General features: G+C 41.4%; 1 protein-coding gene across 1 annotated transcript in view; it reads left to right on the top strand.

Moving 5' to 3' along the window:
* VCAN (versican) overlaps positions 1-16,993 on the top strand; it is a 101,302-nt gene that overhangs the window by 79,083 nt on the left and 5,226 nt on the right. The window contains exons 11-12 of the mRNA XM_053969042.1: positions 4,958-5,116; positions 6,526-6,608. Coding sequence (XP_053825017.1) covers positions 4,958-5,116; positions 6,526-6,608 — 242 coding nt within the window. The remainder of the gene's footprint in view (positions 1-4,957; positions 5,117-6,525; positions 6,609-16,993) is intronic.

Genomic DNA, 16,993 nt, shown 5'->3' with positions numbered 1-16,993 from the left:
TCTACCTGCTCTCAAGGAATGCTTTAAGCCTAAGGTTTGGCTTGCTTGCAGCTGGACATGTGTGCAAAAATGGCACATGTGTGTTTGTAACAGAATGCGCCTCCTTGGGATAATTCACCCAGCTGCTCTCTTCCAGGTTCTGAAAACAAAACAACTGTGGGTTTTAACCACCCTATCAGGAGTCATGTGCTCTTATAACCCAAGTTCATTGTTTCAATGTCTGCAATTACTCCAGTCTCATTTAATTCACCTTGTTCCCAGAGCTTGGTTGGTTGGGGTTGAAGTAGTTGAGAATGGCTCAGGGAAAAGGTGCTTTCTGGAAACAGATGGTCTCTTACTGATATCTAGCACCTGAAAAGGGATTATTTTTGATATTTACTAGAGATATGGGTTTCTCCTCGAGATGTGTGGGCTAAGTGGCCTCCAGCATTTTCTCATTAGCTGAAGGCAGACAGTCACTGATAAAATTCACAGCTGAGTAAGACTCTCATTATGTTCTGGTACCTGTGTCAATCTTTATTTCCTTTAAGCCTCTTCTGGAATTTCTTTAAAGACAATGGACCTATTGACAGTAGCATTGAAAAAACAGTCCCTATGTATCAAACCTACCAAGAACTCTGTTTTTAATGCACTGGTAAGGGATGTGGTTACACACGTTCAACTGCACTTACAGAGAACAGAAGCTGTGAGAGTAACTCCCTGCACACACCACTGGGAACCCCTGTAAATTGTCATAAACCCTTGACAAGTTTTAAAACGCCATAAATATGGTGAGCAGTGTTTCAGTCCTTCCATCACATGCTGGAATAAGGTTACAGAAGTCTGTGACTGGGTACACAATGAATGTGAAGTGTTGCATTCAGTAAGTGCTTGCACCTACTCTGCTCACCGTGGTTGGGTCAGAAAACTTACCTGCAATTAGTGTCTACTGGTTCAGTAAGGGCACTGAAAATTTATACCCATATGGAACCCTTTTACCTTTTTGTCACCCTTTCAGCTTTCATCACTGAGTAAGGGTTGCACACTGAGGACAAAGCTCTGCAAAGATGAAACCGTCTCCACAGTTTTACTTGCCTGGTTTGCATTTTTCATCCTCTACCATCTCGGATCTTCCTTTCCCCTATATGTTTTTTCCCCCTCTTCTTGTCAACCTCTCCTCCGAAGAAAACCCAAACCAACCCCCAAAAATGCCAACACCAACAAGCATCAAAAGCAAAATCCCTCAAAAAACAAACCCCAGAATCCCCAACCACTCCCTTAACCCCAGACAAAAAATCCTCTCTTCCAGCATCTAAAAACTTCATGTATTTTATAGCCATCAGTTTGGGTTTGTTTTGTGTTTTGGGTGGTGTTTTTTTTTGTTGTTGTTGTTGTTGTTTTTTTTTTTTTTTTGTTTTGGTTTTTTTTGTTTTTTGGGTTTTTTTTTAAGATTTGGGATACACACAGGTGCAGAAGGTACTTAACTTTTTCCTTTTTTAGTGTTTGGCACCTTTTGCCTTGAGAAAAGAAACTGTGTGATGTTCTGTAAAAAGAGAAATTGTGCTATAATTCATGCTCAGGCCATTATATCTAACTTAGTAAACACAATCCTCCCAGTTTTTTTATTTTCAAGCCCCTTTACCTGCCCAATGTGCCTTTGAGCAGATCTTTTCTCAAATCCTTCACTTCTTCCCTAGCAGAGGCCAGGGAAGGTTTGATTAGAATAGCCTGGAAATCCTCTCTGGCCACGTTTTTCTCAGCTCCTTGTTATTATCTGGCTTGTTTCCTGTGGGACAAAGGAGTCCCTGAACAAGATAAATAATAAAATCTTAAGTGCTTTCACAAAGGACATAGGTCTGTTAGTCAGCCTTGTGTGGTTTAACAAATGTTCTAGAAAGCCCAAGGCAGACTAAACTTTAAAAATTACCTAGATGCCAGAGATTAAAGCTGTGTCTGCAGCCTGCACCTCACACAGAATACAAAGAGGGAAGAGATAAAAAAACTAACAATTTGGTTATGTAGATTACATTCCTTTTTTCATAGCTGGGATGACTCAAGGCACAAGCAGTTTTCTACAGTTCAACTTCCTGAAAATAGAAGGGACATAATCAGTGTAAACTTGATTATGTCTTTGCATTTGGTACATTTATGTCAATACTGATGACTTTTGGGAAACTATTTTGATATCAGACTCCTAAGACAATGACTACATTATTAGTGTCAGAGAAATTCTGATAAGCCTCTGACATGGCTTAGCCACATTTTGTTTGCACTTTGAAATCCATTTATGTACATGTAAAATCTAGTTTGTGTTGGGGGGGATTTAAACCCGTTTTTTCAAAAAATAAGACAATTTGGTGTGTCAGGATGGAAATGGCCTCTTCCTGCTGTGAATTAAGAACCTGTACTGTGAAAAACTGTTTTTTAAGTGGTGGTAGCAGCTCAAACCTAAGTAATCCCTTAGTTAAGGTATTTGCAGCCATCAGCCCTTGGCATGTAGTGCAATAATTGGCTGTTTCTGTACTCAGGCAAAAAGAGCCTTTTTTAGCCAAAGCGTGTTATTGACCACTGACTGCATTGACTTACTGAAAGTGCAAAATCCAGTTTCCAGCCCAGAACACCTCCATAACTCTGGAAAGGCTGGAGCAGTTGGCTCCAGACCCCGTTTTGCTCAGGGGCCTGATAAAATTTGGTGGGAAGTGGCTGATTCTTGGTGGGGTGGGGGAGGCCAGGCCTTGTGTTTCTGTTCCTCAGCATCCTGAAGCCCCTCAGGGTGAGCCATCCCATGCTGAGATGGCTGTGGCTGAAACACTCTGTAATCTTGTGCTGAAATGTCATTTATGATACCACTGCATCTCTCATGGCTCGAAACTCCCCGCCTTACCCCTGTTGTTTCTCCCACTCCTCCCTAAAACTCCCTCTTATCACTGGCAGGTCCTTCCCATCCTCAAGCACAGCTCAGACATCACACATTCAGACATCACACTTGTTTTGCCCATCTTATTAATGCTGATTTTTTTTTTCCTGTAATTCACCCCTGCAGAACCAAACTTGGAACTGAAACTCTTGGGGTTTTTTTTGCCATCTATTCTGTTTACAGCTGCCTAACCTTGACAGAATAATTAACGTCAAATACACGGGTTGTTCCTGTTCCAATGCCTGTGTTTATTTCTCTTTGAGCTGAAAGGACATAGTGGCTGATGTGAACCCTCTCTGTTGAAGCATTCTTATCAGCACCATGCCTCATGCAAGCACAGACAAAGTGCAATTTCATTACTTTGTACTTCAGCTTTGCAAACCTCCTAACAAATCAATGCCTAAAGTTGACTTCATCAAGGAAGATGGGCTTTGGGGGAGGATTTGGAGGCGTGAGCTCAGAAAGATAATATTGGAGCTTTGCTTCTGCAGACTGAACAATCACAATAATTTCCTTTCATACAATTTTCAGTTACCAGTCTCTTCCAAACTTTAATTAGTACAGTGACTTGAAGTACCATTTGTCCTTGCAAGTGAAAATTTCCATCCCCACATACAGGCTCAGAAAACTAATTAAATGTACGTTCACTGCAGTCCAACACCCAGGCATTTCATCCATCCAGGGTTGTGGATGAAGATATCCTCCTGAAATTGCCCAGATTCAACTTAATTCAATCAGTGGAAACCCACAAAGTTTCCAGTTGCAGTTATATGTCTTAGATAAGTAATAGTCTTGCAGTTTGTGCTGGAAATGGGTAAACAGAACTGCCTGAAGGTGAGGTCTCAAGGATGGGTGTACTGAGACCGGGTAAGCAGAACTACCTGAAAATGAGGTTCACATGATGAGTGTTTGATTTTGCATACCTTGTCAGATATGGCTTTTTCTTGAAGCCACAGAAAATCCACTGGCATGCCTGGGTTTGATGCACTGACCAAATGTGCCTCATTTTGCTCCATTGATCAAATGTGTCTCATTTTGGTGCATTAATCAAACGTGCTTGGTTTTGGTGCATTGACCAAACATTCCTGGTTTTGGTGCACTGACCAAATGTGCTTCATTTTGGTCCATTGATCAAACATGCCTGGTTTTGGTGCATTGGCCAAACGTTTCTGGTTTGGGTTGATTGATCAAACATGTCTGGTTTTGGTACACTGGCCAAATGTTCCTGGTTTTTGGTGTGTTGACCAAATATTCCTGGTTTTGGTGCACTGACCAAATGTGCCTAATTTTGGTCCATTGACCAAATGTGCCTGGTTTTGGTGCATTGACCAAACATTCCTGGTTTTGGTTGATTGATCAAACATGTCTGGTTTTGGTACATTGGCCAAAGGTGCCTTATTTTGCTTCATTGATCAAATGTGTCTCATTTTGGTCCATTGACCAAATGTGCCTGGTTTTGGTGCATTGGCCAAAGGTGCCTGGTTTTGGTGCATTGACCAAACGTTCCTGGTTTTGGTGCGTTGGCCAAACGTTTCTGGTTTTGGGTTGATTGATCAAACATGTCTGGTTTTGGTACACTGGCCAAATGTTCCTGGTTTTTGGTGTGTTGACCAAACATTCCTGGTTTTGGTGCACTGACCAGATGTGCCTAATTTTGGTCCATTGACCAAATGTGCCTGGTTTTGGTGCACTGACCAAACATTCCTGGTTTTGGTTGATTGATCAAACATGTCTGGTTTTGGTGCATTGGCCAAATGTTTCTGGTTTGGGTTGAATGATCAAACATGTCTGGTTTTGGTACACTGGCCAAAGGTGCCTGGTTTTTGGTGTGTTGACCAAACGTGCCTGGTTTTGGTGCACTGACCAAATGTGCCTGATTTTAGTCCATTGACCAAATGTGCCTGATTTTGGGTGATTGATCAAACATTCCTGGTTTTGGTTGGTTGATCAAACATTCCTGGTTTTGGTGCATTGATCAGACATGCCTGGTTTTGGTGCATTGGCCAAATGTTCCTGTTTTTTTGTGCGCTGACAGGGATGTGCTTTTCCTGTTTTCTGCAGACACGGAGACCTGTGACTACGGCTGGCACAAGTTCCAGGGGCAGTGCTACAAGTACTTCGCGCACCGGCGCACGTGGGACACGGCGGAGCGGGAGTGCCGCCTGCAGGGAGCACACCTGACCAGCATCCTGTCCCACGAGGAGCAGATCTTCGTCAACCGTGCGTGTCCACGGGGCTCCTCTGCCTCACATCTCGGGTGCCACCACACCAGGGAGATCTGGAGGGGTCAGGGAGTGTCCAAAGGAGGGGCGTGGAGATGGGGAAGGGTCTAGACAGGAGCTGAGGTCACTTGGACGGCTCAGATGGGGAAGAGGAGACTGAGGTCAGACCTCATTGTGGTGTCCAACAGCCTCTGAGAGGCATCTCTGATCTCTGCTCCCTGTGACAGGGACAGAACCTGAGGGAATGGCCTGAAGTTGTGTCAGGGCAGCTTTAGGTTGGATTTTAGGGAAAGGTTCTTCCCCCAGAGGGTGCTGGGCGCTGCCCAGGCTCCCATGGGAATGAGCAAGGCCCCAGGGCTCTAGATTTCTGAATAAAACGAAAGGATTTTCCTTTAATTTTGCCTGGGTGGTGTTGGAAAAATGTCTGATGATTGGTGATTTGGTTCTGCAAAAGAGCTATTTAACAAATTTAAAACATACAGCGCTCTGTTCAAGCGCATTTGAGGCGAAGCCTTTGCTCCAGGAAGCAAAGGCAAAGCCTTTGCTGCCAGAGCTCCAGAAACATTTAGAAAATTCTCTCAGGGATGTACAGGGTGGGATTGTTGGGGTGCCTGTGCAGGGCAAGGGGCTGGACTGATGATCCCTGTGGGTCCCATCCAGCTCAGCATATTTTGTGACTCTAAACAAGAGAGATTGTTGAGGGTTCAGAGATGGTGAGATCTCTTCCTGACCACTCAGCTTTTACATCTCCAACTTAAAACATGCTTTAAAATGTTAAATAAAGGCACACTTTGTGTTGAAATTGTTTACTTCTGCAGTTAATACAAGTTCTCTATCACTATCAAGTTAATATCACTATTTGTTAAATAGAAAATACTTTTTGTGGAGAGGGATGAGAACAAAATCTTTTGTTATGGCATTGAAACTTTTTGAAACATTTTGTTTTCTGCAGACTTAAGGTATTTTGCGCATATGACATCAAGCCAGTGCCACCATATATCATATAAAGAAATAGCTACTGCGTTGTACTGTAAAATTTAGACAACACTGGTCACAGCTTAACCAAAACTTGAAAAATGTGGATTAGAATATGTGATTTTAATTTTTTTTCTTTTCTTCCCATCATATGCTCTCAGGTAGGAAATTAATTCTCTTTGCCTTGGTAGATATCACTGGGAGTGAAGAGACAGGGTAGTTTAAAACTCTTATATGAGAATCTGCTTTTTTATACACATCCCAAATTGAAACCAAAAAAGCTGAAAAAGAGCCTCTAAACCAGTCTTAGCGCAAAGAGCAGAAGAATCTTAAGAACGGGATGTCTGATTCACTCAGCATAAAATTATTTTCTTTGGTGAAATCTCTTCCATTTATGGGAAGGTTAGTAAAAATGCCCTTCTGGTTCCCTAGGTATTGGCCATGACTACCAGTGGATTGGCCTCAATGACAAGATGTTTGAGCGTGACTTCCGCTGGACTGATGGTAGCCCACTGGTAAGATGCCTTTGAGTTGAAATCACTCACTCGTTCTCTTTCTGGTGGCTTATCAAATTCCCACTAGCAACGAGGGAAGCTGCATTTAAAAACAAAACAAAAAAACCAGCCAACCCGCACCCCCCCGTCACTAAATATGGACCCAAAAAAACACTCAGTAAATTCATTTTGGGATACCTAATATTTTGTGGTTTAGCTCTAAGGTCTCGTTCTTAGTTCCTGTTATTGTATGTGTGGGAACTCTCTAAGGTTTCAAATAGAAATGCTCAAAAAGCTGAGACTGTGGTAATTTAAGGGTCTCTGCTGGGGCTGGTTTGTGATCTTCTTGCCTTGCTCAAGGCCGTGTGTGGCAATTCTCCTCACTGACCAGGATGCATTTTTGGGTGATGATCTGGCGTTGAAGCTCTTGCCTTTGCCGGGTCTCTGGGGTGCACAGAGGGGCCTCACAAGTATTTCTGGAGCCTGCTCCGTGGGGCAGCTCTGCAGCAGCTGTCCTTAGCTGGTTCAGGAGGACTGTAACCCATAACTCAGCCATAAAATTTCAAGATGCTCTTGATACCTCCTGACTTAAAACAAAAAGGAAAATCAGCAGAAGGAGAGGGAAAACATCTTCACCCACCATCAACGAACCTAAATCAAAGAGCTGATGGACATAGGAAATGATCAAACTTCTCCCCATTTTAAATAATCTCTTTTGTAGGAGGAACAAGTGATTTATTTGCTGTTGAGCACCCGGTGAAGAAAATTACATTAAGAAAAAGCCCAAACTGGTTATTATTTTCCCTTCCAGTAGTGAACTTTTAGATCAGAGAGCATCTGGACACACCTGTTGTTGCTGCAGACCATGTGGCTGCAGCTGGTGTAGAAAGACACCTGGGGCAAGGCAGGCTTCACTTACTGCCACTTCATGTAAACAACCAGAGCCTAAAAGTGCTCTGAAATGGTTTATAAATGAGACATTTCTTGGGGACATGGCTGTGTGAGGCAGAGTGACAGCAAAGAGGGGTGGGGAATGGTGGTGAAGCTTTCTGTTGCCTCTCTTGTGGCTCAGGGTATCTGGGGTGGTACCAAGGCACCCACTGGTGATCCCAGACACCAGGTGTAAAATAAAAATATATATAAGATAACATATAATGCTTATATATTCCAAAAACAGGGTTGTTGTGCCACTGATTAATCACCCTGGCCTAGTGGAAAGTGTCCCTGCCCATGGTCCCTCCCAATCCAAACCATTTTATGATTCTGTGAATTTGAGGAAATTAAAATTGGAGCTGAGATCCTATTTTTTAAATTCAGGCTACTGACCAAATGGGCATGATATTTTTACTGTAATTTTCAATTTTAAGAAATTAAGATATTCTAGGAACAGAATGGTAGCATGTGTCCAACAGATTTCTGCTTTGATTGATCTTTTTTCCCACCTTATTTTTCTTTCATTTTTAACAACTTCCCTCTGTCTCTTCCTTCGGAAACAATTTAGGTGTCTCTTGAAATCATTTATGTTCATTGCTTCAATACATTTTCCTCATAACTTATTCCATATGGTTTCTGGATCCCATGGTTCTGAGCAGCTGCCTCATTTGTTCCTTTTTCTCTGGCTTTTAACTTATTTCTCATACTTTCTAACCACTCTTGTTATTACAGAGATTTATTACTTCTCTAATAATTAATAGGTATGACAACATAATTAAATATATGTATCCAATCTATTTCCCTGATGATGTTCTAAAATTGCAGTGAATTTAAATACTATGCAGGTAGAAAATTTGCATCTTTTATATGTGTGCAGGTAAGCAGATTTAGTGATGGCTTTAAATGCATTAACATAATTTGTGAACATAAAAATCAGCATTATTACACCAACACTCAGGTTCTAAATTGAATTTCTGAGTTTAGAGGTGATTCTTGCCTATAGCCAAAATTTAAATAGCCTTGACATGTTTTTTGTATCAGGGTGCATGTGTATTCAGCTGTTCCTAAATTTTTTTCCCAACTCTATGCACTCTCCAAGAAAATATGGTCAATCCACAATTCTATTCAACACTTCTGGCACGGGGGAAAATTTGTCAAGTGTGCTGGGGATTCCCCTGATATCAGTTTTCTTGGAGATACGATCAGAAGAGTGATTGTGCAGCTACAAGTGGTGCACATTCATCTTTATCCTGATACTTCTTTGAATTTTTTCCAATAACATCTTGGTCCAATCCAAAAAATCATGCTTGCATGGCTTTATGAGGTCTTGTGGATTAAAAATAAACCCCTAACAGTTCTGATGCTTCGTGTACTTAAAAGAAAAGGCAAATTCACAACAACAAGAACAACAACATCAAGATGTGTTGTGGGTGACAAGTTTCTCTTTCACATGAATTTTCCTTCTGAACCAAAACAAGCCCCTGGAACTGGGAATTGGGAATGCTTGAAACACAGGCTCCACTACTGGAGACACAGAAAAAGGTTTATATTACTTTGGTACTCATTTCCCACCAACACAAGTAAACCAACAGAAATATGCAGCACACTGACAGCAGCTCTCCTGCCAGATATTTTATTGGCAATTTTGGGAAAAGGGATAAAATACCTTTTTTTTTTTTTTTTTCTTTATTTGCACCTAAAATGTTTTCCAACCAATGGGTTCAATGGAAGGAAATCATTAATTTTTTTGACATTTTCAGCCCATGTCAAGTTGTGTTTTTCCAGATTTTTTTAAAGTAAGGCCTGGAGCCAGCCACCATTAAACATGATATTTGGGCAAAGCATGTAAATGAGAATACAGAATTAAGGTTCCTACTGGGAAATCTACACTGAACTTGAAGTAGCTTTGACAGGCTCTCAGCCCTTCTGAAAAAGACTGTTTATTGCCTAATAGTGGACTAAGTTAGCCACTTTTGATACCTTGGAATTCTTCCTTTTTCACCCCTACAGAAAATATTCTCTGTTAACAATTCATCAAAGAAGCAGTTTTTTCCCAGCAGCAGCAGTCAGAAAAAGAACCCCAAAACCCCTGTATTCCCGTGCACATGTTTTTTGTGCTTCAACTGGAATTTATGTTGAACTTGGAAAAATGGTGCCAGTAAGCAAGTTTTGGAAAAGATGAAAAGTGATCTTGTAAATTCACGCTCTGGCTCTCAGAGCTCCTGGAGGAAAATCTTGGTGTCTTGAATAACGAAGTGAATACAATCAAATTCAGTGAGAAAGCAAGAAATAGTGTTTAGATCTTCTCGGCTCACATGACTTCTGTCCATATTCTGTCCAAACCCTGAGTCTGCCTGTTTTCCATAAAAAAAAATCAAACAAGCAAAACAAAACAAACAAAACAAAACCAAAAAAAAAACCACCAAAACCCCAACTTTTAGGACAAGAAAAACTATCCTAATAAAATAGAAACAGGCCCACTCCTAAATCACAGTATTGGAGGTTCTGCTCCTAAACAGGGACCTTGAGGAAGCTTTTTGATCTGCCTCACTGAAATGTCTGATGCATCATCATCGGTGAGACTTCAGAGGAATTTGGCAAGTTTATTCCTTAACTGTAAAGTGGTTTTAATTCAAAACTAGTTAGCAGTTTCCTGCCTTTCAGGCAAAATGGCACAATCTTGTGCAGATAAAGGCTCACCATCTGCTGGTAAAACACACATTTTCAGCTTGTTGTACCCACTGCAACCCAAACACAGACTGGGCTTGAGAGAAGCAAAATTACTTGAAAAAAGTGGTTTTGTCCCACCTCTCATGCCCTACAGTTTAATTGCCAGCTCAGGTGGCACTTTGCATAAAGAAAATGTTTTTCAGGTAACTGTTCTATCATTACAGGATTTTTTATTTTTTGGGGCAAATGAATTTGCTTATGTTTGTCTTTCCTTTTTTTTTTTTTTTTTTTTTTTGGTATTTTCTTTAAAAAACAATTTGGGATCTTCTTGGCTGAGGCCAGAACTTATCTTCAAAGTGCTCCTTGGCCAGGCTTAGGGCACATTGTCCAATAAGCAGAATAAAATAGGCTTTAATTACAGTAAGCTGTGGGATCCAGTGGCTGCTCACAAGTATCTGCTTTTTTCTGATTTGCTGTGCTGTATCTGGGTGGCAGGGAGCAATCTTTTCTTATCTACATCATGTCCCTGCTCTCTCTCTCTTTTTTTTTTTTTTTTTTAATTCCTCTTATTTATTTATTTTTCTGCTTTTGAAAGCAATAACTTTTCAGTGGTTATCTTGGTTTGGAGAGGTGGAATTCATGTTCTGGAGCCGATGAGTGAGCCTCACAACGAAACAATTTTTTGGGCAAAAACGACGACACCTTTTTTTTTTTTATGTGAAGGGGAAGGGGTTGTTGGCAGCTGTGTTAAGCACAGCATGAAAAGTGGTTGTCCTTTCGGAAAACCCAGACCCTCACACGTGGGGCAAGTTCAGTGAGAGCCGGGGCCACTGACACCGGGCTGGGAGCATCACCTGAGGTTGCGTGGACCCAGCAGGGAGCTGCAAACTTTGGCAAATCTGCCTGGTCCCTGATTTCAGATGATTTGTCCCGAAAGTGAAGGTGGTGAGAGCAGCCCCTGAGGTGTGTTCAGAGAACTTGCAGCACCCCGGCTCTTTTAGAGCTTTGTTAGTCATTACTTCCTGAAAATCAAGCCAATTTCTGCTCAGGACGTTTCAGGTATGATTACATTGATAGATTCAAGAGGCAGGAGAGAATAATACGGTGTTTTTTTAGAGCATGTTTTGGTAGCTCTGCTTTTCTTCTGCTCAGGGTAGTTACAGGGCTGTTCTGTTGGCTTTGGTGTGGGAGAACATTATTTTTTCCCTCTGATGTGCAATGAAAATGGCTACGTGTAGTCTTTATTTACATTTAGAAAATTACAGAATCTAAATTGTTCTTGCACTTTACTGTAGGCTTTTCTCCCAGCATTTCTGCAACAGTGAACACTTTTAAGTATGTATCAAGGACAATCTTCATCCCACAGTTACCTATAAGGCCCTGAGCAGTGAAAACAAACACATTTGGGAAAAAAGCACAGTGTTGCAGGAGAAGGAAGCAAGGCCCAAACACTCACACAACTGTTTGAGCAGAGGAATTTGCCTGCTTGGATCTTTTTATACCTTAAATGTGATGCAATACAAACTACAGAACAACAAAACTTAACATTATCAGCTGAGGCATTTAATAATTGATCAAAGGGAGAGAGGACACAAGGGGAAGCTTGAAAATACACCAGCGAAATCTAATTTAAATAATTCACTTAGCTCTGTGAATGGTAACTTTTACAGCTGTAAAGCACACACATCCAAACAGGAAAAAAAAAAAAAGAAAAAAAAAAGAAAAAAAAAAAAAAAAAACTGGTGTTGCTTTTGGCAGCTCCCCCTTTGTGTTTGCTAAGGACCCTTGTGAGCAGGCACAGCAGACAAGGAGCCCTTTGGAGCTATTCATGTTATGGATTAAGCACATACAGCAACTTGGGGCTGTGCCCAGGGCCCCCCGCCCCACGAGGGGGGTTTTTCACATCCCCTGGAAAACGCTGCTGATAATTAGTGCTTTGTAGGGCGGTGAGCTCACTGCCATTACATAAGATTAGTGCTGTAATAAGGAGCTGGCCAGCGTCTGTGGCCAGATTGTCTGTCACTGGGAGAGTGCTGCCAGCCAGGAAAGGGATGGGGAATATCGCCACTTTTAAAGCTGTACAGAGACCCTGCCTTGGTTTTTCCTCCCCTTCAGCACAGGGGCGTTTATGCTTTGTGTTCTGCAAAGCTGGTTCCTCAGGCTGTCAGTTTTAGGTAGCTACATTAAAATAAAAAAAAAAAAATTAAAAAAAAAAAATTAAGAAGAAGAAGGAAAACAACCCAGAAACTTAATTCTGGCAAAAAACAAAGCCCTCTCTTTTCCTTCCTTTATTGGTCGGTGAATCAGAAGGCTTTAACTTGAGCAAATCTGTAACTGCACTCCTCTCAGAAAGAGTAACTTCATTGAGCACACACACACACACAAAAAAACCCCAAAACCTTCAAAAGGCATGGAGTATTGTAGTGAAGGAGCCTGCCTCTGAGGGTTAAGTAAAGCAAACAAACTAAAAAAGTGCTGCAGTCAGCTGCAAACAAAAAGCTCATTGTGCCCATGTCCCACAGGATCCTTGGAGAAGGAGATTTTAAACCTACCAAATGTTTTGGTTCTGTGCTGCAGTCAGTCATTACGGCCTCTTTTTAAGATGCTCATTTGACCCGCGTTTAAATGGAGGAGAACTATATAATGTTATTAATGACAGGCATATTTTTGGTTCAGGATGTCGTAACGAGGGCCTCTTGGACAAAGTGGGGTTTTGTCTTGTTTTTACCTGGGGGGTCAGGAGTTACTTCAGAGACTTGTTACTGCTGGGCTGAAATTACTCGTTACTCTGGGCTAAAATTCTTGGACAGCTTCAAACCTGCAGTAATTGTTGACAAAGTGCAGGATTTTCTTTCTTTTTATTTCCCACCCCCCCTGCCCCCACTCAGTGGCTCTCCTGGTAGCTGTGCACAAAAAGATTAAATCACACCCCACACAATTTGCATCACACTGCTAATATATATACATGTCAGTGTGACTCCAAAACAAACATGAATTACACCAAACCAACACTTACCACCCTACTTTCTTTGCCACTCATTTTTAACGTGATTTCTCAGCTGCTAAAGTGACTTCTGAGAGCCCATCACACACAGCATACCCTCAAAATTGAACCGTACAGGGTGTGATGAAAGCTGTTATTATGAAAACAACACATGGTAAAGAGCAGGTAAAATTCCACGGCTTCATTTAGCTTTGAAAGAGTTAATGAAAGTTATAATTCTGAATAATTATAATTTTGGGGCAACTCTGGGCTTTGGAGCAAGCAGACAGCGTCACCTAGTGGGGTTTCATTACCATTCCCACTTTTTTCTGCTTCTCGTGGAAAAATCGTCATTCTCTGGTATTGCTTTAAAAACATCCCAGAGCTTGTCATCTGCTCCACCATACAATCATTTCTTCCCAAAACTATAGGGCTGACGGTGCTTTTATGTTTCAATTTCATCAGGTAGCCTTTTTTCCTCTGATTGAATTTCAATTAATTACATTTCTTTTCCCAAATTATTTCTTTCTGCAGAGCTCTTCCTGCTTATTCAATCTGCAGTCGCTTCTTGTGGGTAGATGCACATGAATGTATGTTTTCCAGAGTCCCTTTCTTTTTTTGCAAGCTGCTGCACAGGACTAAAAAAAGTTTTTCAATACATTCCATCTCCCTCTAACCAAGAAACCCAACCCAGAAGTACTTAGCAAAGCTCCTCCTGGAAGTTTGTCTTGCTCACAGTGTGACTCAGTCATGGGGAGTGTTGGGTTCTTGCCTGGTCCAAACCCTGCCAGTTTCCCAAATCCTATGCAAATAAAACTCAGATTAGGAGCTAAAGGGAAGGCATTCAACCAGAACCTAAAAAAAAAAAAAAAAAAAAAAAAATCAGGATCATGACATGTGATTTTTGTGTATACTTGTAGATAGGTTTAAATGTAGGAGCTGTCTTCAAATTGATTTGAGTTTCTCCCAGCAAAGATTTATGCACACACTTGGTCCCTCCTTCAGGCAATTATTTTAGCATCTGTATGAATCTCCATGTGATCTTCCCTGTGATCATCCCCCTTAAGGCATGACCCATGGCTTTAAATCAGGGTGTGTGCTTAAACTCTCCCTGAATGGAGTTTTTAATCTAAAGAATGCTTTTGGTAAGTTCTGTCAGTCTGCTTCCTTTCATAAAATTAAACAGAAATATCCTCTGCAGGAGTGGAGGGAATTTTAGTGGAATAGAGCCTGCACTGTAAGGTAACTTATTGTCTTTCCCATGTAAAAATGCATTTAAATACTAGGTGATCTTACTGGAAATATTTCATACATTGCCAAATCTTCACAGAAATCCGGTTGATTTTTTTTTTTTTCAATATGGAAAAGAAACGCAATCCTGCTTAAACTTCCCAAGGAACTCCTGTAACAGCATCAGTGCTGTTACACAGTCCCAAATGAGGGTTTCCTGGACTGATGCATGTGCTCATTGTAACCTCGTGCTGATCTTGTTGAAGTTCAGCCACTGAGTAATTCCCTAGACTCACTGGAAGTGAGATGTAATTTTTACTTAAGCTGTCCAATTATAACAACCCCCACAGTGAGGGACTCATTCAGGGCCTTTCCTGATAAAGATTCGTAAGACTTTGTCTGCTATTGTGTTGAAAAAATAAAAAGTGTATTCCTGTACTTATCAGAGCTATGGCAGGAGAAGAAAGCGGTGATAGTAAGGTTTGCAGTGGTGGTTTCAGCTTAGTGATAAATACCAGGCAGGAAATGTTGCTTCACTTTCAGATGAAATGGCACAGAAAGTATCCAATCAGCCAGCCCCTACCTCTTCCATTGTTGTTTTTTCTCTAATTTGCCTCAGTAGTCCTGCATTAAGGAGGAATCAGATAGGGAAGTAGCCAGAAGGAAAGAAAATAAAAATCACAACAGCAAGCTCCAAAAAGTGCCAAGACAGATTTGTAAAGACAGTTTATTTAAACATGCTGAAAACATGTTTCCTTTCCCCAGAAGGAAAAGCCTTAACCTGTAAATCTAAATAGATGTATTTCAAGTAAATGATTTCCTAGATTCAGTCCTGTGCAGAAGATTATTGGCCTTTACACAATACCGAGGTCAAGGAGCAAAGTTTTGTTGGCATCAATACTTTTTTATTGTGCTTCCTTAAACACAATGCTTGTTGGCTATTTTGGAATGCAAAATACGAGTGATTGATCTCAGGCACTTGATGAGCATTTTGGAGATAAAAGAACAAAGAACGCCCGAAATTTCCAAAGGAGTATCTCAAAGCTGAGATACTCCTGGATCCACCTGGGCAGTGCAAGCACCTGAAAGAGATGAGTGGATTACCCATTAGTAAGGAAATGAGCCCGTCAAGAAGGGCTGCTTATCTGAGAATTTAAATAACAAATCTCCCACGAGGTGGGATCACGTCCGTGATGGGAAGATTATGCCCCTTCCTTCTGTTTAATTAGCAGCCATCTGAATGAGAATAGCTAGTGACTGGCTAATAATGTTTTCTGCTTTACAGCTCTTGCTACAGTCCTGGCTTTTTAAGCTCATTTTATGTGACAAGTCGGCCTGCCACCCAACACAGCTGTGAGTTTCTTGCAGGGCCATATAAGGAAATCCTCCCCAAAAATGTGGAACTTCATAAAATGTCCTCATGGGCTTTTGAAGCCATCATATCCAAACTCCTCCTGTGAGGAAAGAGAATAGATTTTTCCCTGCTTTGTGGGCTGTGAATGGCCAGCCAAGTGCATTATCTAGTGCCACGTAGGAAGCCTGGAGAGCTGAATCCCAACTCAGCTCCAGCTCTAAGTCATGGACCATCCACTCTCTGAAGGAAAGTTTTCAGGGCCTTATAGCAGAGAAAGCCAGAACAAATAAATCCAGTGTGACAGAGAAGGCTTTGATTTCAACAATAAAACCAAAAAATTACAAGTAAGATCAACTAATTATTACAGTATAATTAAAAGCACAAAGAGTATAAACTCCACTTTTCATCCTGAAGCGATGGCCAGGCAGACTCCCCCAAGACCAAATGAAGGTACAGGCACCAAACCCCTGTCCCTGAGGCTAGGTCCTGCAGTCACCTGGCTACACAGAAACCTCAGGTTTTTGAGGAAAAAGCCACCCTGCCACTGAGGATACTGAGAGTTTTTCAGAGTGGGTGGTGCAGTGGTGTCTGCCTGAGCCTGAGGTCTGTGCTTGATCAAAGATGGCTTGTGGTAAATAGCACAGAGAACAAAAAAATTCAGCCGATTTTGCTATCAGTGGGACGGGGCTTGGAGCAGCCTGTTCTGGTGGAAGGTGTCCCTGCCCATGGCAGGGGGTGGGACTGGATGATTTTAAAGGTTCCTTTCAACCCAAACCATGCTGAGATTCTGTGATTGCTCTGGACCTCCCTCTCCACAGCCACCTCTCAGCTGGAGGAGAAGTGTGGCCAGCCAAACCTCCTCTGAAGTACATTTAGAGTCTCGGACATGATTAAGATTATATGTCCAGAAGTGTACACTCTGGAAGTGCTTTGCATTTTAATACAGAGGAAAAAAAAAAAAATCATGTCTGTTGTAGTAATGTTGCTTAAAAAACAGAGTAGTGATGGTTTTTAGGTCGCTCTGTGCAATCACCCAGCGTCAATATTTCTGATAAGGACTAAAATCCTTACATCAACTTTTCTTCCATGTATTCACTAAGTATTTGATTCTATTTAGGTTTTGTCTTACGAATTATACAGCTAAGAGCATTGCCAAAGGTTTTTTCCCATTAATTTTTTGCTGATATGGTTTTACTGGAGATGGTGCAATCACCCAGATCCATACCAGTGGAAGCC

This window comes from Vidua chalybeata, chromosome Z, assembly GCF_026979565.1.
Source record: "Vidua chalybeata isolate OUT-0048 chromosome Z, bVidCha1 merged haplotype, whole genome shotgun sequence".
Classification (NCBI taxonomy): domain Eukaryota; kingdom Metazoa; phylum Chordata; class Aves; order Passeriformes; family Viduidae; genus Vidua; species Vidua chalybeata.
The sequence above is the reverse complement of the archived record's forward strand: the minus strand, read 5'-3'. Positions and strand labels throughout refer to the sequence as shown.